Source organism: Zonotrichia albicollis, chromosome 26 (genome assembly GCF_047830755.1).
Source record: "Zonotrichia albicollis isolate bZonAlb1 chromosome 26, bZonAlb1.hap1, whole genome shotgun sequence".
NCBI classification, from domain to species: Eukaryota; Metazoa; Chordata; class Aves; order Passeriformes; family Passerellidae; genus Zonotrichia; species Zonotrichia albicollis.
The window spans coordinates 5,820,498-5,843,901 of NC_133844.1; the positions used below are offsets into that span (position 1 = coordinate 5,820,498).

The window sequence follows — 23,404 nt, forward strand, 5'->3', positions numbered from 1 at the left end:
GGAATAAACCTGGGAAAGGATTGGATTTAGTCCCAGAATAAAAATGGGAAAAGGGTTGGATTTAACCCTGGAATAAAGCTGGGAGAAGGCTGGACTTAGCCCTGGAATTAACCTGGGCAAGGATTGGATTTAGCTCTGGACTAGACCTGGGAAAAGGTTGGATTTAGGTCTGGGAAAGGATTGGATTTAGTCCTGGAATAAACCTGGGAAAGGACTGGATTTAGTCCTTGAAAAGGGTTGGATTTAACTCTGGAAAAGACCTGGGAAGGGTTGGAATTAGGACTGGAATAAACCTAGGAAAGGACTGCATTTAGTCCTGGAATAAAACTGGAAAAGGATTGGATTTAGGCCTGAGAAAGGGTTGGATTTAACTCTGGAATAAAACTGGGAAGGGTTGGATTTAAATCCCAGCCTATTGAATCCTAATTCCTAGCCCTGGAATAAACCTGGGAAAGGATTGGATTTAGTCCCAGAAGAAAAGTGGGAAAAGGGTTGGATTTAGTTCTGGAATAAACCTGGGAAAGGGTCTTGGACAATCCTAAGGGTTTTGGGCCAAACCCAAAGAGTTTTGGGGAAAAATCCCAAAGGATTTTTTGGATAATCCCAAGGGGTTTTTTTGGCCAATCCCAAGGGATTTTTGGCACAATCAACCCAAGTGTTTTCTGGGCCAATCCCTAGGATTTTTTGGGCCAATCCCATGGATTTTTTGGGAATATCCCAAGGATTTCTGGGCCCATGCCAGGGCACTCACGGATGTCGATGCGCTGCTCCAGGGGCAGGGGGTTGTTTGTGCGCGACACCAGTTTGGTAAGGCAGGTGGCCGCCAGCAACTGCGAGTAGGAGGACTGGAAAAAAAAAGGGAAAAAATTCCCAAAAAAACAACAAAAAAAAAAAAGGAAATTTTAGATTTTATTTCATGGAACATGAAATTCATAGAAAATAAGATTAATGGAATTTATTTTAATTCATGGGTTTGAAGCAAATTGCAGCCCAGGAGTTGAAGGGAAGCAGCTCCCACCTGGGAAGGATGCACATTCCACAAATTCCACAAATTCCACAAATTCCACAAATTCCACAAATTTACTGGGATAAAATCCCCAAATTTCACAGGAATTTTGCAGGAATTTACAGGAATTTTGAAGGAACAAACTGTAGGAATTTTAACGGAATTTTACAGGAATTTTAAAGGAATTTTACAGGAATTCTGCAGAAATGTTGCAGGAATTTTGCAGCAATTTACAGGAATTTTGCAGGAACGAAATGCAGGAATTTTACAGGAATTTTAAAGGAATTCTGCAGGAATTTTGCAGTAATTTACAGGAATTTTGCAGGAACGAACTGCAGGAATTTTACAGGAACAAACTGCAGGAATTTTAACGGAATTTTACAGGAATTTTAAAGGAATTCTGCAGGAATTTTGAAGGAATTTTACAGGAATTAACTGCAGGAATTTTAAAGGAATTCTGCAAGAATTTTGCAGGAATTTTGCAGCAATTTGCAGGAATTTTGCAGGAATGAACTGCAGGAATTTTAAAGGAATTCTGCAGGAATTTTGCAGCAATTTACAGGAATTTTGCAGGAATTAACTGCAGGAATTTTAAAGGAATTCTGCAGGAATTTTGCAGCAATTTGCAGGAATTTTGTAGGAGCTAACTGCAAGAATTTTAAAGGAATTCTGCAGGAATTTTACAGGAACAAACTGCAGGAATTTTAAAGGAATTTTACAGGAATTTTAAAGGAATTTTACAGAAATTTTGCGGGAACGAACTGCAGGAATTTTAAAGGAATTCTGCAGGAATTCTGCAGCAATTTGCAGGAATTTACAGGAATTTTGCAGGAACAAACTGCAGGAATTTTAAAGGAATTCTGCAGAAATTTTGCAGCAATTTGCAGGAATTTTGCAGGAGCTAACTGCAGGAATTTTAAAGGAATTTTGCAGGAATTTTGCACGAATTTTAAAGGAATTCTGCAGGAATTTTGCAGCAATTTGCAGGAATTTTGCAGGAACGAACCGCAGGAATTTTAAAGGAATTCTGCAGGAATTCCATGATTCTGGGGAATTTTTGGGAATGTTTGGGAATATTTACGATTTATTCACGCTGCCCCTCTCGAGCAGCAGCCGGCACTTGGGGAATGTTGGTGAACCCCACACGGACATGGAATCCCAGGATTTTAGGGAATATTTGGGATGTGGAATCCCAGGATTTTGGGGCAATTTCTGGGATGTGGAATTCCAGGATTTTAGGGAATGTTTGGGATGTGGAATCCCAGGATTTTCGGGAATTTGTGGGAATTTTCAGGAATATTTTGGGCTGTACTCACGCTGCCCCTCTCGAGCAGCAGCTGGCACTTGGGGAATGTTGGTGAACCCCACCAGGACATGGAATCCCAGGATTTTCGGGAATTTCTGGGAATTTTTGGGGCTATCAGGGCTGTACTCACGCTGCCCCTCTCGAGCAGCAGCTGGCAGTTGGGGCTGTTGGTGAACCCCACCAGGGAATGGAATCCCATGAATTTGGGGAATTTTTGGGATGTGGAATCCTATGATTTTGGGGAATTTTTGGTATGTGGAATTCCACAATTTTGGGGAATTTTTGGGATGTGGAATTCCATGATTTTAGGGAATTTTTGGGATGTGGAATCCCAGGATTTTAGGGAATTTTTGGGAATATTTTGGGAGTGTTTGGGATGTACTCACGCTGCCCCTCTCAAAGAGCCGCTCACACTTGGGGCCGTTGCTGAACCCCACCAGGACATGGAATTCCATGAATTTGGGGAATATTTGGGGTGTGGAATTCCGTGATTTTAGGAAATTTTTGGGATGTGGAATCCCAGTATTTTGGGCAGTTTCTGGGATGTGGAATTCCGTGATTTTGGGGAATGTTTGGGATGTGGAATTCCACAATTTTAGGGAACGTTTGGGACATGGAATTCCACAATTTTGGGCAGTTTTTGGGATGTGGAATTCCGTGATTTTGGGGCAATTTTTGGGATGTGGAATTCAAAGATTTTAGGGAATTTTTGGGGATATTTTGGGAATATTCAGGGCTGTACTCACGCTGCCCCTCTCGAGCAGCAGCTGGCACTTGGGGAATGTTGATGAACTCCACCAGGGCATGGAATTCCAGGATTCTGGGGAATTTGGGGATGTGGAATCCCAGGATTTTAGGGAATGTTTGGGATGTGAAATTCCACAATTTTGGGTAGTTTTTGGGATGTGGAATTCTGTGATTTTGGGGAATGTTTGGGGAATTTCTGGGATGTGGAATTCCACAATTTTAGGGAATTTTTGGGATGTGGAATTCCAGTATTTTGGGGAATTTTTGGGATGTGGAATCCTATGATTTCGGGGAATTTTTGGGATGTGGAATTCCACGACTTTAGGGAATGTTTGGGATGTGGAATTCCACGACTTTAGGGAATATTTGGGGTGTGGAATTCCACAATTTTGGGGAATTTTTGGGATGTGGAATCCCAGGATTTTGGGGAATTTTTGGGATGTGGAATTCCGTGATTTTAGGGAATGTTTGGGATGTGGAATCCCAGGATTTTGGGCAATTTGGGGATGCAGAGTTCCATGAATCTGGGGAATGTTTGGGGAATGTTTGGGATGTGGAATTCCAGGATTTTTGGGAATTTTTGGGAATTTTCAGGAATATTTAGGGGATATCAGGGCTGCACTCACGCTGCCTCTCTCGAGCAGCAGCTGGCACTTGGGGCCATTGCTGAACCCCACCAGGACATGGAATCCCAGGATTTTCGGGAATTTCTGGGAATTTTGGGGAATTTTTGGGAATATTTTGGGAGTGTTTGGGCTGTACTCACGCTGCCCCTCTCGAGCAGCAGCTGGCACTTGGGGAATGTTGGTGAACCCCACCAGGACATGGAATTCAAGACATTTGTGGGGAATGTTTGGGATGTGGAATTCCAGGATTTTGGGGAATTTTTGGGATGTGGAATTCTGTGATTTTGGGGAATGTCTGGGGAATTTCTGGGAGGTGGAATTCCACAATTTTAGGGAATTTTTGGGATGTGGAATTCCACAATTTTGGGCAGTTTTTGGGATATGGAATTCCGTGATTTTAGGGAATTTTTGGGATGTGGAATTCCAGGATTTTGGGGAAATTTTGGGATGTGGAATCCCAGGATTTTGGGCAATTTGGGGATGCAGAATTCCATGATTCTGGGGAATGTTTGGGGAATTTTTGGGATGTGGAATTCCAAGATTTTAGGGAATTTTTGGGAATATTTTGGGAGTGTTTGGGCTGTACTCACGCTGCCCCTCTCAAAGAGCTGCTCGCACTTGGGGCCATTGCTGAACCCCACCAGGACATGGAATTCCATGAATTTGGGGAATATTTGGGATGTGGAATCCCAGTATTTTGGGCAATTTCTGGGATGTGGAATTCTGTGATTTTAGGGAATGTTTGGGATGTGGAATCCCATGATTTTAGGGAATTTTTGGGATGTGGAATCTCATGATTTTCAGGAATATTTTGGGAGTGTTTGGGCTGTACTCACGCTGCCCCTCTCAAAGAGCCGCTCGCACTTGGGGCCATTGCTGAACCCCACCAGGATATGGAATTCCATGAATTTGGGGAATTTTTGGGATGTGGAATCCCAGGATTCTGGGGAATGTTTGGGATGTGGAATTCCATGATTTTAGGGAATTTTCAGGAATATTTAGGGGACATCAGGGCTGTACTCACGCTGCCCCTCTCGAGCAGCAGCTGGCACTTGCTCAGGCACTCGGGGCTGTTGGTGAACTCCACCAGGACATGGAATCCCAGGATGTTGGGGAATGTTTGGGATGTGGAATCCCAGGATTTTAGGGAATTTTTGGGAATTTTCAGGAATGTTTTGGGAATATTTAGGGCTGTACTCACGCTGCCCCTCTCGAGCAGCAGCTGGCACTTGCTCAGGCACTCGGGGCTGTTGGTGAACTCCACCAGCGCCTTCTCGGCCTGCAGGCGCGTGCCCGTGTCCGTGGTCTCATAGAGCTGCTTGCACAGGTTCTCCAGCTGGGCCAGGCTCTGCCGGGGGACAGGGAATGTGGGAATGGGGAAAAACAGGGAAAAATGGGGAAAATGAGGAAAAAACAGGGGAAAAACAGGGAAAAATGGGGGAAAACAGGGAAAAGCCAGGGGAGAAAGAGGGGAAAACAGGGGAAAAGCAGGGAAAAAACAGGGAAAAATGGGGAAAAAAGAGGAGGAAACCAGGGAAAAACATGGAAAAACAGGGAGAAACAAGGAAAAAAACAGAGAAAAATGGGGAACAAACAGAGAAAATCAGGGGAAAACAGGGGGGAAAACAGGGGGAAAAACAGGGAAAAGCCAGAGGAAAAGCCAGGGGAAAAACAGGGAAAAAACAGGGGGAGAAACAGGGGAAAATGGGGAAAAAACAGGGAAAAATGGGGGAGAAACAGGGGAAACCAGGGAAAAGCCAGGGGAAAATGGGGGAAACAAGGAAAAAAACCAGGGAAAAACAGGGAGAAACAAGGAAAAAAACAGAGAAAAATGGGGAACAAACAGGGAAAATCAGGGGAAAACAGGGGGAAAACAGGGAAAAAATGGGGAAATAACATGGGGAAACCACGGAAACACATGGAATGACAGGGAGAAAAAAGGAAAAAAAAAACAGAGAAAAATGGGGAAAAAACAGGGAAAAACATGGGAAAAAACAGGGAAAAATGGGGAAAAGCCAGGGGAAAAACGGGGGGAAAATGGGGAAAAAACGGGGGGAAAAATGGGGAAAAACCAGAAAAAAAAAGGGGGAAAAGCCAGGGGGAAAACAGGGAAAAAACAGGGAAAATTGAGGAAAAAACAGGGGGAAAATAGGGAAAAATGGAGGAAACCAGGGAAAAATGAGGAAAAAACAGGGAAAATTGGGGAAATAACATGGGAAAACCAGGGAAAAAACAGTGAAAAATGGGGAAAAACGGGGAGAAAACAGGGAAAAACAGGGGAAAAATAGGGAAAATCAGGGGAAAACATGGGAAAAAATGGGGAGAAAACAGGGGAAAAATAGGGAAAATGCATGGAAAAAACAGGGAAAAACATGGAGAAAATGGGGAAAACATGGGAAAAACAGGGAAAAATGGGGAAAAAAATGGGAAAAAAACCAGGGAAAAATGGGGAAAAGCCAGGGGGAAAATGGGGAAAAAACAGGGAAAAAAAAAGTGGAAAAAGCAGGGAAAAAGCAGGGGGAAAATGGGGCAAAATGAGGAAAAAACAGGGAAAAAATGGGGAAAAGCCAGGGGAAAAACAGGGACAAAACAGGGGAAAAAACCATGGAAAAACAGGGCAAAATGGGGAAAAGCCAGGGGAGAAACAGGGGAAAAATGGGGGAGAAACAGGAAGAAACATGGAAAAACAGGGAGAAACAAGGAAAAAAAACCAGGGAAAAACCAGGGAAAAATGGGGAAAAACCAGGGGGAAAACCGGGGAAAAAACAGGGGAGAAACAGGGAAAAATAGGGAAAAATGGGGGAGAAACAGGGAAAAAGCAGGGGAAAACCAGGGGGAAAACAGGGGAAAAACGGGGAAAAATGGGGGGAAAAAAGGGGAAAAACCAGGAAAAAAACAGGGGAAAAATGGGGAGAAAACAGGGAAAAATGGGGAAAAAATGGGAAAAAAAACCAGGGAAAAATGGGGAGAAACATGAGAAAAACAGGGAAAGAACCAGGACTTCCCTTCCCTTCCCTTCTTTTTCCCCTTTCCCTTGAATTTCCAAAATTCCCTCCACAGCGATTCCTTTCATTTCCACCTTTCCCATTTTAACAGAAATTTTACAGGAATTTTACAGGAATTTTGCAGGAATTTTACAGGAATTTTAAACAGAAATTTTATAGGAATTTTACAGGAATTTTAAACAGAAATTTTATAGGAATTTTACAGGAATTTTAAACAGAAATTTTATAGGAATTTTACAGGAATTTTGCAGGAATTTTACAGGATTTTAACCCATAATTTCCATTATTTTCATAATTTCAGGAGTTTTTATCCATAATTTCTACAAAATTTCATAATTTTGGGAGCTTTTACCAATAATTTCCATTATTTCCATAATTTGGGAGTTTTTTATCCATAATTTCCACAAAATTTTATAATTTTGGGAGTTTTAACCCATAATTTCCATAATTTTGTGAGTTTGTATCCATAATTTCCATTATTTCCATAATTTTGGGATTTTTTAAATCCATAATTTCCACAAAATTCCATAATTTCAAGAGATTTTATCCATAACTTTCATACTTCATAAAAATTCCCATTATTTTGGGAGTTTTCATCCACAATTTCCATAAAATTTCCATAAAATTTCCATAATTTTGGGAGTTTTAACCCATAATTTCCATAAAATTTCCATAATTTGGATTTAAGGAAACATTTCAGGAATAGGAATTTAAAGGAAAAATGGGAAAAAAATTGAATTTATTTTGGAAAATCCCAAAAAATTCATTCCAAGGAGGTGAGGAAATTAAATGGGATTTTTGGGCAGAAATTTTCCCTTGGAAAAGTGGAAATTAAATGGGATTTTAATGAGAAATTGCAGGAATTTTTCCTTGGAAAAGGGGAATTAAATGGGATTTTGAGCAGGAATTTCATGAGAAATTTAATGGGATTTAATCTGAGATTTTGGGCAGGAATTTAATGAGAAATTGCAGGAATTTCCCCCTGAAAAAATGGGAAATTTAATGGAATTTTTGGCAGGAATTTCCCCTTGGAAAAAGGGAATTAAATGGGATTTTTGGGCAGGAATTTAATAAGAAATTGCAGGAATTTTCTCCTGAAAAAGTGGAAATTAAATGGAATTTTTGGCAGGAATTTTTCCTTGGAAAATGGGAATTAAATGGGATTTTGGGCAGGAATTTTCCCCTAGAAAAAGAGGAATTAAATGGGATTTTGGGCAGGAATTTCATGAGAAATTGCAGAAATTTTCCCTTGGAAAAATGGAAATTAAATGGGATTTTAATGAGAAATTGCAAAAATTTTCTCCTGGAAAAAGGGAAATTAAATGGGATTTTGGGCAATAATTTCCCCCTGGAAAATGGGAATTAAATGTGATTTTGTGCAGGAATTTCATGAGAAATTTAATGGGATTTAATCTGAGATTTTGGGTAGGAATTTCATGAGAAATTCCAGGATTTTGTCAGTGGAAAAAGTGGAAATTAAATGGGATTTTTGGGCAGGAATTTTCTCTTGGAAAAAGGGAAATTAAATGGGATTTTAATGAGAAATTGCAGGAATTTCCCCCTGGAAAATGGGAATTAAATGGGATTTTTGGGCAGGAATTTCATGAGAAATTTAATGGGATTTTCTCCTGAAAAAGGGGAATTAAATGGGATTTAATCTGGGATTTTGGGCAGGAATTTATCCCTGGAAAAGTGGAAATTAAATGGGATTTTGGGCAGGAATTTCATGAGAAATTTTAGGGAATTTAGGGTCAATTTTAGGGTTTTGGGGTCAATCTCAGAGGATTTGGGGTGAATTTTAGAGGGTTTTGTGTTGATTTTAGGATGTTTAGGGTCAAGTTTAGGAGATTTGGGACCAATTTTAGTGTGTTTGGGGTCAATTTTAGGGTGTTTGGAAAGAATTTCAAGGGGTTTGGGGTTGATTTTAGGATGTTTGGGGTCAATCTCAGGGGATTTGGGGTCAATTTTAGGAGATTTGGGGTCCATTTTAGAGGCTCTGGGTCCCATTCAGAGCTTTAGGGTCGCTCTCAGGGGGTTTGGGGTCACTCATAGGACGGTTTGGGGTCAAGTTTAGGGGGTTTGGGACCAATCTCAGAGGGTTTGGGGTTGATTTTAGGGTGTTTAGGGTCAAGTTTAGGAGATTTGGGACCAATTTTAGGGTGTTTGGGACCAATTTTAGAGGCTCTGGGTCCCATCTAGAGCTTTAGGGTCACTCTCAAGAGGATTTGGGGTCGATTTCCGAGGGTTTGGGGTCCAGTTTAGAGGTTCAGGGTCACTCTCACGGGGTTTGGGGTCACTCTCGAGAGGATTTGGGGTCACTCTTAGGATGGTTTGGGGTCACTTTTGGGGTGTTTGGAACCAATTTCAGAGGGTTGGGGGTTAATTTCAGGGAGTTTGAGGCCAATTTTAGGGTGTTTAGGGTCATTTTCAGGGGATTTGGGGTCAATCTCAAGAGACTTGGGGTCAATTTTAGGGTGTTGGGGTCAATTTTAGAGGGTTTAGGGTCACTCTCAGGAGGATTTGGGGTCGATTTCAGAGGGTTTAGGGTCAAGTTTAGGGGATTTGGGGTCAATTTTAGAGGGTCAGGGTCCCATTCAGAGGTTCAGGGTCACTCTCAGAGGGTTCGGGGTCACTCTCAGAGCCTTTCAAAGGGTTTTGGGTTCTTTCATTGGGGCTTTGAGCCCCCTCCGAGGGTTTTGTTCCCTCCCTGATGGATTCAGGGCCCTTTTCTGAGGATTCAGGTTCCTTTCTGAGGATTCAGGGCCCTTCCTGAGGATTTTGGTCCCTTTCCCAGGGTTCTGTCCCTCCACTTCACCCTGGAACTCTCCCAGCCCTGATTTCCCTGCTGCCCCCAGGAACTTTTCCATCCTGAAATTCCCCTGAAACGCTGATGGGAAACCGAAGCTGGGGAACGAACCCAGAACCGGCTGGGAATGGAACAGAACCGGGTGAGGAAATGAACCCAAACAGAGCTGGGAAAGAAACAGAACCGGGTGAGGAAAGGAACAGAACCGAGGAAGGAAAGGAACCTAAACAGGGCTGGGAAATGACCCCAAACTGGACTGAGAAAGGAACAGAACTGAGGAAGGAAAGGAACCTAAATGGGGCTGGGAAAGGAACAGAACCAGGCAGGAAAAGGATCCCAAACCCAGCTGGGAAAGGAACAAAACTGGGCTGAGAAAGGAACAGAACCAGGCAAGGAAAGGAACTCAAACAGGGCAGAGAAATGATCCCAAACCTGGATGGAAATGACCCCAAACCCAGCTAGGAAAGAAACAGAACCAAGGAAGGAAAGGAACCTAAACAGGGCTGGGAAAGGATCCCAAACCCGGCCGGGAAATGATCCCAAACTGGGCTGGGAAAGGAACAGAACCAGGCAGAGAAAGGATCCCAAACAGGGCAGAAAAATGATCCCAAACCTGGCTGGGAAATGACCCCAAATTCGGCTGGGAAAGGAACAGAATCAGGCAAGGAAAGAACTCAAACAGGGCAGAGAAATGATCCCAAACCCAGCTGGGAAAGAAATAGAACCGAGGAAGGAAAGGAACCTAAACGGGGCAGGAAAAGGATCCCAAAGCTGGGTAGGAAAGGAACAGAACCCGGCTGGGAAATGGTCCCAAACAGGGCTGGGAAAGGAACTCAAACAGGGCAGAGAAATGATCCCAAACCTGGATGGAAAAGGAACAGAACCGAGGAAGGAAAGGAACCTACACAGGGCTGGGAAAGGATCCCAAAGCTGGGTAGAAAAGGAACAGAACCCGGCTGGGAAATGACCCCAAACAGGGCAGAGAAATGATCCCAAACCTGGATGGAAAACAAGCAGACCCAGGCAGGGAAAGGATCCCAAACTGGACTGAGAAAGGAACAGAACCAGGATGGGAAATGATCCCAAACCCGGCTAGGAAATGATCCCAAACAGGGCTGGGAAAAGATCCCAAAGCTGGATGGAAAAGGAACAAAACCGGGCAGGAAAAGGATCCCAAACCTGGCTGGGAAATGATCCCAAACCCGGCTGGGAAAGAAAAAGAACCGAGGAGGGAAAAGAACCCAAACAGGGCTGGGAAAGGAACAAAACTGGGCTGGGAAAGGAACAGAACCACGCAGAGAAAGGATCCCAAACCTGGCTAGCAAATGACCCCAAACAGGGCAGAGAAATTATCCCAAACCTGGATGGAAAAGGAACAGAACCAGGCAAGGAAATGATCCCAAACCTGGCTGGGAAATGACCCCAAATTCGGCTGGGAAAGGAACAAAACTGGGCTGGGAAATGATCCCAAACAGGGCTGGTAAAGGAACAGAATCAGGCAGAGAAATCATCCCAAACCCGGCTGGGAAAGAAACAGAACCCGGCTGGGAAATGACCCCAAACCCGCCTGGAAAAGAAACAGAAGCGGGCAAGGAAATGACCCCAAACAGGGCTGGGAATTGACCCCAAACCCGGCTGGGAACGGACCCGACCCGGGCCGGGAGTGCCGAGATCCCGCCAGCCGCGATCCCGGAGCGGATCCCGGAGCGGATCCCGGTGCCAGCGGCGCGTTCGGGGCTGACAGCGGGGCCCGCCCGGCGCTCCCGAGGGGATAACGGGGATCCGAGCGAGCCCGGGCCGGGATCCCCGCAGCGGGCACGGAGCGGAGGAACGCGGGGACAGCGGGAGGGACGCGATGGGGCCGGGAGGAGCCGCGGGCAGCCGGGGGGAGCCCCGGAGAGGCCGCCGGGAGCCACGGGGGGAGCGCGGCCTGCGCGCCTGGGCCGCGCCGGGCCTGGCCGGGCCTGGCCGTGCGGGGCTCGGCCGCGCGGGCCGGGGGGGCGGCGCGGGGGTGCCGGGAGGGCGGCGGGCGGGCCCGGGCGAGCCCCGCGCTGCGGCCGGAGCTCACCTGCACATGATCCGCCATCTTGCCCCATTCATGCTCCGCTCGCGCCTCCGCCCCCGCCTGCGCCGGGCCCGGCGCCACCGCGTCCCCCCGCGCCGCCGCCCGCACCGCGCATGCGCCGCGCCGGGACCACGCCCCTCCCGCGCCTGCGCGCGCCGGAGGGACACGCCCCCTCCGCGCCCGCCCCGCCTATCCCGCGCCTGCGCGCGCCCAGGAGACACGCCCACAACGCGGAAACCACGCCCATCCCGGTGAGACCACGCCCCCGTGTTGGTGCGGGGCCTGCGCGCGGCGCCGGGACACGCCCACAGCGGTCTGGTCACGCCCCCATATGCGCGCGGCGCGCGGCGTCTGACGTCACGACGGCGGCGAGGGGCGGGGGGAGGAGGGAGGGGCGCGAGGCGGGTTTGTTGACACGGCCTTAAAGGGGCCGCGCACCCGGGGACAGCACGGGGACAGCACGGGGTCAACACGGGGACAGCACGGGGACAGAGCCGGGACAGCGGGAACAGCACGGGGACAACGCGGGAACAGCGGGGGCAGCGCGGGGACAGCACTGTGATCACTGGCACCAGCACGCCCAGTGCCACCGGTGCCGCCAGTGTGACCTAACACCAGCATAACCAGTGCTCCCAGTCCCCCCAGTGCCACCAGTGTCATCACGGTGAGCACGGACACCGGTATGAGCAGTGCCACCAGTGCCACCTGTTCCACCAGTGCTCCCAGTGTCCTGTCCAGTGTCCGATGTCCTCCACCTGTGCTCCCAGAGCCTGTCAACACCACAAGGTGGCACAGGGGCGTGTCCTCGGTGCCACACCCACAGTGCCACACCCACCTGCCCCAAGTGCCACACCCACAGTGTCACACCCAAATGTCCAGCTGTGCCACACCCACCTATCTGCAGTGCCACACCCATAGTGCCACACCCACCTGTCTGGCTGTGCCACACCCCAATGTCCCCAATGTCACACCCATGTGTGTGCTGTGCCACACCCCTGTGACCCCAGTGTCGCACCCACAGTGCCACTCCCCCGTGTCCCCAATGTCACACCCGTGTGTGAGCTGTGCCCCTCCCCCGTGTCCCCAGCGCCACCCCCGTGTCCCCGTGGGAACCCACAGGAAGTCGCCGCGTGCAGGAAGCGGCAGAGCCCGGGCTGAGCGCGGCAGGGGTGGAACCCGCCTTGGTGACACCGCGGGGACACGGCTCCCAGGACCCCTGGGACACCTGGGGACACTCAGGGACACCTGGGGACACTCAGGACCCCCAGGACACTGCTGACACTCTGGACAGCTGGGGACGCTTGTGACCTCTGGGACACTGCGGGCACTGTGGACACTGCGGTTACTCGAGACAGGCTGGACACTCCGGACCCTCTGGACACTTGGGGACACTTGGGACACTCCGGACACCAGATACTGTGGACACCTGGGGACACTCTGGACACTGTGGACACTCTGTGGACACTTGGGACACCTGGAGACACTCAGCACATTCTGGACACTTGAGGAAACTCAGGACATTTGGGACACGCCGGACACTTGGGACACTTGGGGACACCCGAGGACACTCAGGACACTCGAGAGAGGCCGGACACTCGAGGACACTTGGACAGGCCGGACACACGGCCAGCGGCGATGGAGGAGGCGGTGGTGAAGCAGGGCTGGCTGTACCTGCAGCTGCAGCAAACCTTCGGCAAGGTCAGCGGGACTGGGGCCTGGAGAGGGGAACCCACGGGAATGGGGTGAACCCCACAAAAATGGGGTGAATCCCTTGGGAATGGGGTGAATCCCTTGGGAATGGGGTGAATCCCTTGGGAATGGGGGGAACCCTGTGATATTGGGGTGAATCCTACAGGAATGGGGTGAATGCCATGGGAATGGGGTGAACCCCACAAAAATGGGGTGAATCCCGTGGGAATGGGGTGAATCCTGTGATATTGGGGTGAATCCTACAGGAATGGGGTGAATGCCACGGGAATGGGGTGAACCCTGTGGGAATGGGGTGACTCCTACAGGGATGGAGTGAATGCCATGGGAATGGGGAGAATCCTACAGAGATTGGGTCAGTCCCATGGGAATGGGGTGAAGGCCACAGCAATGGGTTGAATCCTACAGGAATGGGGTGGATGCCATGGGAATGGGGTGATTCCACCTGTTGATGCTCAGTTGTCCTTCAGTCACCATGAGGGGACAGGAGGTGCTGGGGACACTTTGTACAGACCCCCCAAGAGAGGCGCTGCAGAGTTAGGGGGTGACAGATGTTACCTGAGGGAGATGGATGTGACCCCCAAGGCCACATCTGGGGGCAGTTCCAGCCAGGGGTGACAGCTGCAGGCCCCAAAGCCGTGTTTTGGGACAGTGATGGTTGCAGGCCCAAAAGCCATGTTTAGGGACAATGATGGCTGCAGGCCTCAAAGCCATGTTTGGGGACAGTGACGGTTGCAGGCCCCAAAACCTCATTTAGGGACATTGATGTCTGCAGGCCCCAAAGTTGCGTTTGGGGACAGTTCCAGCTGGGGGATGAGGGCTGCAGACCCCAAAGCCACGTTTGGGGACAGTTCCGACTGGGGGACAGTGACGGCTGCAGGCCCCAAAACCTCATTTAGGGACATTGAAGTCTGTAGGCCCCAAAGTTGCGTTTGGGGACAGTTCCAGCTGGGAGGTGATGGCTGCAGGCCCCAAAGCCATATTTGGGAACAGTGATGGCTGCAGGCCCCAAAACCTCATTTAGGGAACAGTGACGGCTGCAGGCCCCAAAGTTGCGTTTGGGGACAGTTCCGACTGAGGGACAGTGATGGCTGCAGGCCCCAAAACTTCATTTAGGGAACAGCGACAGTTGCAGGCCCCAAAGTTGCGTTTGGGGACAGCTCCAGCTGGGAGGTGACAGCTGCAGGCCCCAAAGCCATATTTGGGAACAGTGATGGCTGCAGGCCCCAAAACCTCATTTAGGGAACAGCGACGGCTGCAGGCCCCAAAGCCATATTTGGGAACAGTGACAGTTGCAGGCCCCAAAGCTGCATTTGGGGACAGTTCCAGATGGGGGATGAGGGCTGCAGGCCCCAAAGCCATATTTGGGAACAGTGACGGCTGCAGGCCCCAAAGCCACATTTGGGGACAATGACGGCTGCAGGCTCCAACACCTCATTTAGGGAACAGTGACGGCTGCAGGCCCCAAAACCTCATTTAGGGAACAGTGAAGGCTGCAGGCCCCAAAACTTCATTTAGGGAACAGTGACAGTTGCAGGCCCCAAAGCTGCATTTGGGGACAGTTCCAGCCAGGGGATGACGGCTGCAGGCCCCAAAGCTGCATTTGGGGACAATGATGGCTGCAGGCTCCAAAACCTCATTTAGGGAACAGTGACGGCTGCAGGCCCCAAAGCCGCGCGGCTTCCGCTGCTGATAAAGGGCCGGGGTTGGGCAATGGCTGTGAGGGAGAAGGAGCTGAGGGAAGGAGCTGAGGGAAGGAGCTGAGGGAAGGAGCTGAGGGAAGGAGCTGAAGGGCCTCTCCTGCCCCTCTCCCTTCTCTCCCTCCCCACAGAGCCCATCTCGAGGGGATCCACCCACAGGAAGGGTGGGGATCCCATAACCCCATCCCAGGAAAAGGGAGCTGTGGGACCCAGAGCTGCCGGGGAGGTTTTGGGGACCCAGAGCAGCCGGGGAGGTTTTGGGGAGGTTTTGGAGCCGCTTTCCCGCCCCCACTTCCCCTCTGCCCTGGGGCCTCCTGCGCTCCCCAAACCCGGAACTGCTGCTGCTTTTGGGGCACAGCCTGAGAGATGAAAATTTGGGGTTTTTTAGGGAAAATGTGACGAAAAAGGAGCTGAAAGTTGTTCATGCCTTGTGGGGTGGGTGAGGCTGGGGTGTTGGAAAGGCTTTGCTGAGTGTCAAGGGTTTATCCAGGGATTTAAATCCCAATTTATGTTGCCTCCATCTTCAGCCAGACCCAGCAGGGTTTTGCATCCTTGTCCTGCCTTGGGCGATCCTAAGCATGGTCCCAAGGGGATAAAAACTGGGAAGGTAAAAACTCCTGGGAAAGTAAAAAACCCTGGAAAAGTACAAACCCCTGGAAAGGTGAAAACCCCTGGAAAGGTAAAATCCCCTGGGAAGGTACAAATTCCTGTAGAGATGAAAACTCCTGGAAAGGTAAAAACTCCAGGAGAGGTGAAAATGCTGGGAAAAGTAAAAACTCCTGGGAAGGTAAAAACCCCATGGAAGGTCGAACCCTTTTGGAAAAGTAAAAACCCTAGGGAAGGTAGAATCTCATGGAAGGTCGGACCCCTTTGGGAAGGTAGAACCCCAGTGAAGGTCGAACCCCATGGAAGGTAGAACCCTTTTGGGAAAGTAAAAACCCCAGGGAAGGTCGAACTCCATGGAAGGCAGAACCCCAGGGAAGGTCAAATCCCAGGGAAGGTTGAACTCCAGGGAAGGTAAAAACCCCATGAAAGGTTGAACCCCATGGAAGGACAAACCTTTTTGGGAAGGTAAAAACCCCATGGAAGGTCGAACCTTTTGGAAAAGTAAAAACCCTAGGGAAGGTCGAACCCCATGGAAGGTTGAACCCTTTTGGGAAGGTGGAACTCCAGGGAAGGTTGAACCCCAGAGGAGGCTGAAGCCTTTTGGGAAGGTAAAAACCCCATGGAAGGTCAAACCTTTTTGGGAAGGTTGAACTCCAGGGAAGATAAAAACCCCAGGGAATGTCGAACCCCATGGAAGGACAAACCTTTTTGGGAAGGTAAAAACCCCATGGAAGGTCGAACCCCATGGAAGGCAGAATCCCATGGAAGGTCAAACCCTTTTGGGAAGGTTGAACCCTTCTGGGAAGGTAGAACCCCATGGAAGGTCAAACCTCATGGAAGGTCAAACCCCAGGAAAATGTCCTTTTGGGAAGGTCAAACCCCATGGATGGTTGAACTCTTTTGAGGAGGTAGAACCCCAGGGAAGGTACAATCCTTTTGGGAAAATATAAACCCCAGGGAAGGTCAAACCTTTTTGGGAAGATAAAAACCCCATGGAAGGTAGAACCCTTTTGGGAAAGTCGAACCCTTCTGGGAAGGTAGAATCCCATGGAAGGTCAAACCCTTTTGGGAAGGTAAAAACCTCTGGGAAGGCTGAACCCTTTTGGGAGGGTAGAACAGGGAAGGTTGAACCCCAGAGAAGGCTGAACCCTTTTGGGAAGGTAAAAACCTCCTGGAAGGTCAAACCTTTTCGGGAAGGTAGAACTCCGTGGAAGGTAGAAGCCCATGGAAGGTAAAAACCCCAGGGAATGTCGAACCCCAGGGAAGGTCAAACCCTTTGGGGAAGGCAGAGCCCCAGGTAAGGTTGAACCCCATGGAAGGTCGAACCCCAGGGAAGGATGAACCCTTTTGGGAAGGTCAAACCCTGCTGGGAAGGTAAAAACCCCATGAAAGGTAGAACCCCGCAGAAGGCCGAACCCTTTTGGGAAGGCAGAACCCCTTTGGGAAGGCAGACAGCCTGGTTGTCCCCCGGCAGAAGTGGAAGAAGTTGTGGGCCGTGCTGTACCGGGAGAGCCCGTGCTCCACGGCGCGCCTGGAGCTGCAGGAGGGCCCCGAGCGGCCGCGCAAGGCCGAGGGCGGCCGGCGCCTGGTGCGGCTCAGCGACTGCGTGCACGTGGCCGAGGCGGGCGGCGACGCCTCCTGCCCCAAGGACACCGTGCCCTTCCTGCTGGAGACCACGGAGCGGCGCTTCCTGCTGGCTGCTGATGGCGCCGAGGCGGCCGAATGGATCCAGCGGCTCTGCGAGCTGGCGTTCCCGGTATGGCCCGGTAGCGGCTGGAGAACGGGGGATCCACTGGGGGGAGGATCCACTGAGGTGGGTGGGATCTGCTGGGGTGGGTGGGAGCCACTGGGGTGGGTGGGATCCATTGGGGTGGGTGGGATCTGCTGGGGTAGATGGTATTGGCTGGGGTGGGTGGGATCTGCTGTGGTGGAGGGGATCCACCGAGATAGATGGGATCTGCCAGGCTGGAGGGGATCTGATAGAATGGACGGGATCCATCAGGCTGGGTGGGATCCACTGGGTTTGGTGGGATACACTGGAGTGGGTGGGATCTGCTGGAGTGGGTGGGATCCACTGGGATGGGTGGGATACACTGGGGTGGGTGGGATCTACCAGGATGGATGGGATTCACTGGGATGGATGGGATCCACTGCCAGGATGGAGGAGATCCATTGGGGTGGATGGGATCTGATAGAATGGATGGGATCTGCCAGGGTGGAGGGGATCCACTGGGGTGAGTGGGATCCACCAGGATAGATGGGATCCACTGGGATGGGTGGGATCCATTGGGCCGGGTGGGATCCACTGGGATGGATAGGATCTGCCAGAATGGAGGGCATCCATCGAGGTGGATGAGATCCACCAGGGTGGATGGGATGTACCAGGATGGATGGGATCCACTGGGATGGATGGGATCCACTGAGTTGAATGAGATCCACCAGAATGGATGGCTCTACCAGGATGGGTGGGATGTACTGGGATGGATGGGATCTGCTGAGTTGGATAGGATCCACTGGGATGGATGGGATCCTCCAGGATGGGTGGGATCCATGGGGATGGATGGGATCCACAGGGTTGGATGGGATCCACGGAGATGGATGGGATCCCTCACCTGTTGCTCTTGCCCCGGGGCAGAGGAGCCGGGAGGAGCCGGGAGCAGCCAAGGAGGGCACGGAGGGCGAGTTCTCCATGGAGGAAAATTCCCTGTACAGCTCTCGGGGCAAAGGTGGGAGCGGGGCTGGGGTGGGATGGGGTGGGGAAATCTCCTCCCCCAAAAGCCTCTTCCTGTCTGTGGGGCCGGCTGGGCTGCGCTATCGGCTGTGGTCAGCCTGGCCAGCCCTTATCAGCCGGACACTGCTGGCCTGGCTGGAGGGGTCACCCCAGCCCTTCTGCAGGGTGGGATGCATGTTCAGTGCTGTGTCCGTCCCAGCTGGCCTGGAGCAGGCTGAACTGGTTTGGGGGTCACTCTGCAGGGTGGGACACACATCGAGTGTCCACCCTGTCCATCCCAGCTGGCCTGAACCCATCTGTCCTGGTTTGGGGGTCACTCACAGCCCCTCTGTGGTGTGGGACACATGTCCAGTGCTGTGTCCATCCCCAGATGACCTGGACCCATCTGTCCTGGTTTGGGGGTCACTCACAGCCCCTCTGTGGTGTGGGACCTGTGTCCAGTGCTGTGTCCATTCCAGCTGGCCTGGACCCATCTGTCCTGGTTTGGGGGTCACCCACAACTCTTCTACAGGGTGGGACATGTGACCAGTGTCCACCCTGTCCATCCAGCTGGCCTGGGGCCATCTGTCCCGGTTTGGGGGTCACTCTGCGGGGTGGGACCCGTGTCCAATGCTGTGTCCATCTCCAGCCAGCCTGGAGCCACCAGTCCTGGTTTGGGGGGTCACTCTGTGGTGTGGGACCCATGTCCAACACCGTGTCCATCCCCAGCCTGGACTCTGAGGGGTGGGACATGTGTCCAGCACCAGCTGTGTCTGGGGTTCTGGCCTGGGGGTCACTGTGTGGTGTGGGACCCGTGTCCAACACCGTGTCCATCCCCAGCCGGCCTGGAGCCATCTGTCCTGGTTTGGGGGTCACTGTGTGGTGTGGGACCCATGACCAACGCCGTGTCCATCCCCAGCCGCCCTGGCGCAGGCTGCCCTGGTTTGGGGGGGTCACTCTGTGGTGTGGGACTCATGTCCAATGTTGTGTCCATCTCCAGCCAGCCTGGAGCCACCAGTCCTGGTTTAGGGGGTCACTGTGTGGTGTGGGACCCGTGTCCAACGCCGTGTCCATCCCCAGCTGCCCTGGAGCAGGCTGCCCTGGTTTGGGGGTCACTCTGAGGGGTGGGACATGTGTCCAGCACCAGCTGTGCCTGGGGTTCTGGCCTGGGGGTCACTCTGTGATGTGGGACTCATGTCCAATGCTGTGTCCATCCCCAGCTGCCCTGGAGCAGGCTGCCCTGGTTTGGGGGTCACTCTGAGGGGTGGGACATGTGTCCAGCACCAGCTGTGCCTGGGGGTCACTCTGTGGTGTGGGACCCGTGTCCAACGCCGTGTCCATCCCCAGACGCCCTGGAGCAGGCTGTCCTGGTTTGGGGGGTCACTCTGTGGTGTGGGACCCGTGTCCAACGCCGTGTCCATCCCCAGCCGCCCTGGAGCAGGCGTTTGAGGTGACCGTGCGGGCGACGCCGTCGTCGCAGCGCTGCCGCCTCCGGGGCCGCTGCATCCTGCGGGCGGGCGAGGAGGCGCTGGAGCTGTGGCACCCGCAGGGCCAGGAGCTGCTCTCCAGCTGGCCCTACCGCTTCCTGCGCCGCTTCGGCCGCGACAAGGTCAGTGTGTGCCACCAGGGCTGGGCTGGGCACGGCCTGGGCGCCGCAGGGACTGACCCTGCCTGTTGTGGGGAGATAATCTATGGGGATAAATCACAATATAACCAGATGGAACGTGCCTGGGCTGGGCTGGCCTTGCTGCTTGGCCAAAGGTGGCAGCTGTGGTGGCTTCACCTCAGAGACACCTTTGGCTAAGCTGGCACTTGGGACAAATGCAGGCAAGCAGGAACTCAGTTTACCTCTGGTGGAAAGGCTTTAGGCGAGGTGAAGGAAAAGGAGATGGGTCTGCTGGAGGGTTTTCATCCAGAGCTTTATTCCTGGCACACAGACTCCAGCAGAACCAAGGAACCACATGGTCCCGTGTCTTTTAGGCCCAGGGGGAGGGAAGGGGTAGGGGTCCCACCAACCAGGTAGGAAGGGGGAAGTCTCAGGGGACAATGACACCTGGATGGCTCAATGTCCCCAGGGCTGAGAGGCACCTTTTGAACTTTGCCAATCACACAACGCCCTTGCTGGCACACCGAGACTGACGGACAGCATTCAGCAGGGGCAAGGGGAGGGGAAGGGAGAGGGTATTGGCACACCTGGGAAAGGAACTGGGATAGCTGAAACAGGCTATTACATCACACTGCAACAATAATCAAAACTCCACAACTTTGTGACAGTTGTAAAGCCGGGATGTTTGTTACAGCGCTGGACGCATGTGGGAATCGTTCTTCTAAAATGACACGTGTACCTCTGGGAACTTCAGGTCCCTTTTTATCCCCCTCTCAGATACACATGCACACAATTTCACAATAGGTTGTGAAAGGGACCAGATGGGCACCGCGGTGCTGGTACCTGTGTTTTGCAGAGATAAACAAAACTCCACAACTTTGTGAAAGTTGTAAAGCCGGGATGTTTGTTACAGCGCTGGGAATTGTTCCCTCAAAATGATATGTGGGAACTTCAGGTCCCTTTTCATCCCCCTCTCAGATACACATGCATACAATTTCACAATAGGTTCATACATATTCATTTTGATGAATTTTGCGTGATATTTGCTGCTAGTTCTTCTTTATCAGAAAGAATTCCCAGGTCAGGCTGAGCTGCTCTCACAGCAGTGTCTGTCCGTCTCTATCACCCTCTGTCTCCTCCCCCTTATCTCTGTCCTTCACTGAAGCAGTTTCTCTGAGCTCAAGTTCTGCAGTCAGGTTAAATGGCTCTGTTTTCTAACCACAGACTCAACTCAAAAATGCACATTTCACCTAAATCAAAATGGATTCCCACCCTGGAAAATTTCCACCAAATTTCCCCATGCCCTCCACAGGTCACCTTCTCCTTCGAGGCCGGCCGGCGCTGCGCGTCCGGGGAGGGCAACTTCGAGTTCGACACCAGGCAGGGCAACGAGATCTTCCAGGCCATCGAGGCGGCCATCGAGCTCCAGCGGGGCCGGGGGGGCCCCTCGGACGAAGCCCCGCGGCCGCCGGAGCACGCCAGGACACCCAGCTGGGCACAGGGCCACGAGGAGCCCAAGGGGCCCTGCGGGGACGCCAAGGTGCCCAAAGGGGAGGGCAAGGTGCCCAAGGGCAGGTTGGTGATGCCGCCCGGGGCTGGGGAGGGCTCGGGGCCGTCGCAGGTGTCGCGGGGTGGGGACTGTCCCTACGCTGAGCCCCACGATTCGCTGCGCCCCCCGGACAAGGGCCGCAGGCTGGACAGCGCCAGGGTGGAGTCCGAGTACGCCGTCCCCTTCGACGCCATCGCCAAGGCCTTCCTGGCGCGCCAGTTTGGCGCCCTGGGCTGTGCCCAGGAGGGGCTCCCCGAGCCCCCCAGCGTCCCCAGGGATGCTCCGCAGCCCCCCGGCCGCCCCACGGCCCCCAAACCCGAGCACATCTACGACGAGCCCGAGGGGCTCTCGGGGCTCTCAGGGCTCTCGCTCTACGACGAGCCCGAGGAGGTGAAGGGCGAGGCCTGGAGGCTGCAGGCGGCCCCCGAGGAGCCCCCCGGGCTCGGCTCTCCCTACAACGCCCAGCGCGACGACTACGCCGTCCCCAAGAGGCCCTTCCTGCTGCAGGGCAAGGAGTGGCTCGGCGACAGTGACTATGACAACGTGGCCCTCAGGGTGGCCAAGAAGAGGAACCTGCAGTGAGCGGCGGCGGCGGGGGAGAGGAGGAGGGGACGCCCCAAATCCTCCGGTCGGACTTTACCCCATCCGAGGGAGAGCTGAGACCCCCCGAGCTCAGAGCAGCCGGGGATGGGCAGGGGGCACAGCTGGGAGGTGGCAGGGGACAGTCAGGGGTTGGCGGGGGACAACATGGGGGTGGCAGGGGACACCAGGGAGGTGGCAGGGGACACCATGGGGGTGGCAGGGGACACCATGGGGGTGGCAGGGGACACCATGGAGGTACCAGGGGACACCAGGGAGGTACCAGGGGACACCATGGGGGTGGCAGGGGACAGCTGGGAGGTGGCAGGGGACAGCCAGGGGTGGCAGGGGACACCATGCAGGTACCAGGGGACAGCCAGGGGTACCAGGGGACACCATGGGGGTGGCAGGGGACACCATGGAGGTGGCAGGGGACACCATGGGGGTGGCAGGGCACAGCTGGGAGGTGGCAGGGGACAGCCAGGGGTTGGCAGGGGACACCATGGGGGTGGCAGGGGACAGCTGGGAGGTGGCAGGGGACAGCCAGGGGTTGGCGGGGGATACCATGGGGGTACCAGGGGACAGCTGGGAGGTGGCAGGGGACAGCCAGGGGTTGGCGGGGGACACCATGGAGGTACCAGGGGACACCATGGGGGTACCAGGGGACACCATGGAGGTACCAGGGGACACCATGGGGGTGGCAGGGGACACCATGGGGGTACCAGGGGACACCATGGAGGTGGCAGGGGACACCAGGAAGGTGGCAGGGGACACCAGGGAGGTGGCAGGGGACACCATGGGGGTGCCAGGGGACACCATGGAGGTACCAGGGGACAGCTGGAAGCGCTGGCTGTGCCCACTGGAGGGCAGTGCGAGCCCACCGGAGCAGCCGTGCTCGGGCGGCCGCAGCCCCGGGAACCCAAACGTGGCTCTGCCCCACTCATCCCCACGGGATGCGCTTCCAGAGGCGGCTGGAGAGGGAATGGGCTTGGGTGCTCAGCTGGGTGCGCTTCCCTAAGGATGGACATCTCAAATCTTCCCGAGATGGACATCCTGAATCGCACAGAATGGACATCCCAAATCCCACAGGATGGACATCCCAAATCCCCCAGCATGGACATTCCAAATCCTCAGGATGAACATCCTAAATCCTCCAGGGATGGACATCCCAAATCTCACAGGATGGACATCCCAAATCTCACAGGATGGATGTCCCAAATCTCACAGGATGGACATTCCAAATCCTCAGGATGGACATCCCGAATCCCTCAGGATGGACATTCCAAATATTCCAGGGATGGACATATCAAATTCTCAGGATGAACATCCCGAATCCCCCAGGATGGACATCCCAAATCCCCCAGGATGGACATCCTGAATCCCACA

The 23,404-nt window shown here is 52.7% G+C and overlaps 2 protein-coding genes across 3 annotated transcripts in view; one reads left to right on the forward strand and one right to left on the reverse strand.

The window, feature by feature from the left end:
- Window positions 1–11,721, reverse strand: part of XPO7 (exportin 7) — a 77,758-nt gene extending 66,037 nt beyond the window's left edge. For both annotated transcript variants that reach the window (XM_074559054.1, XM_074559053.1), the window contains exons 1-3: window positions 11,565–11,721; window positions 4,887–5,033; window positions 752–845 (exon numbers count right to left, since the gene is read on the reverse strand). In XM_074559054.1, the coding sequence (XP_074415155.1) occupies window positions 752–845; window positions 4,887–5,033; window positions 11,565–11,582 (259 nt within the window). In that variant the 5' untranslated portion in view covers window positions 11,583–11,721. The remainder of the gene's footprint in view (window positions 1–751; window positions 846–4,886; window positions 5,034–11,564) is intronic.
- A 1,352-nt stretch (window positions 11,722–13,073) lies between these two features.
- Window positions 13,074–22,189, forward strand: DOK2 (docking protein 2). The gene is made up of 5 exons (XM_074559176.1): window positions 13,074–13,259; window positions 17,049–17,330; window positions 18,210–18,300; window positions 19,712–19,893; window positions 21,203–22,189. The coding sequence occupies exons 1-5, from the start codon at window positions 13,197–13,199 to the stop codon at window positions 22,019–22,021; spliced, it is 1,437 nt and encodes a 478-aa protein (XP_074415277.1). The 5' UTR covers window positions 13,074–13,196; the 3' UTR covers window positions 22,022–22,189.
- The last annotated feature ends 1,215 nt before the right edge of the window (window positions 22,190–23,404 follow it).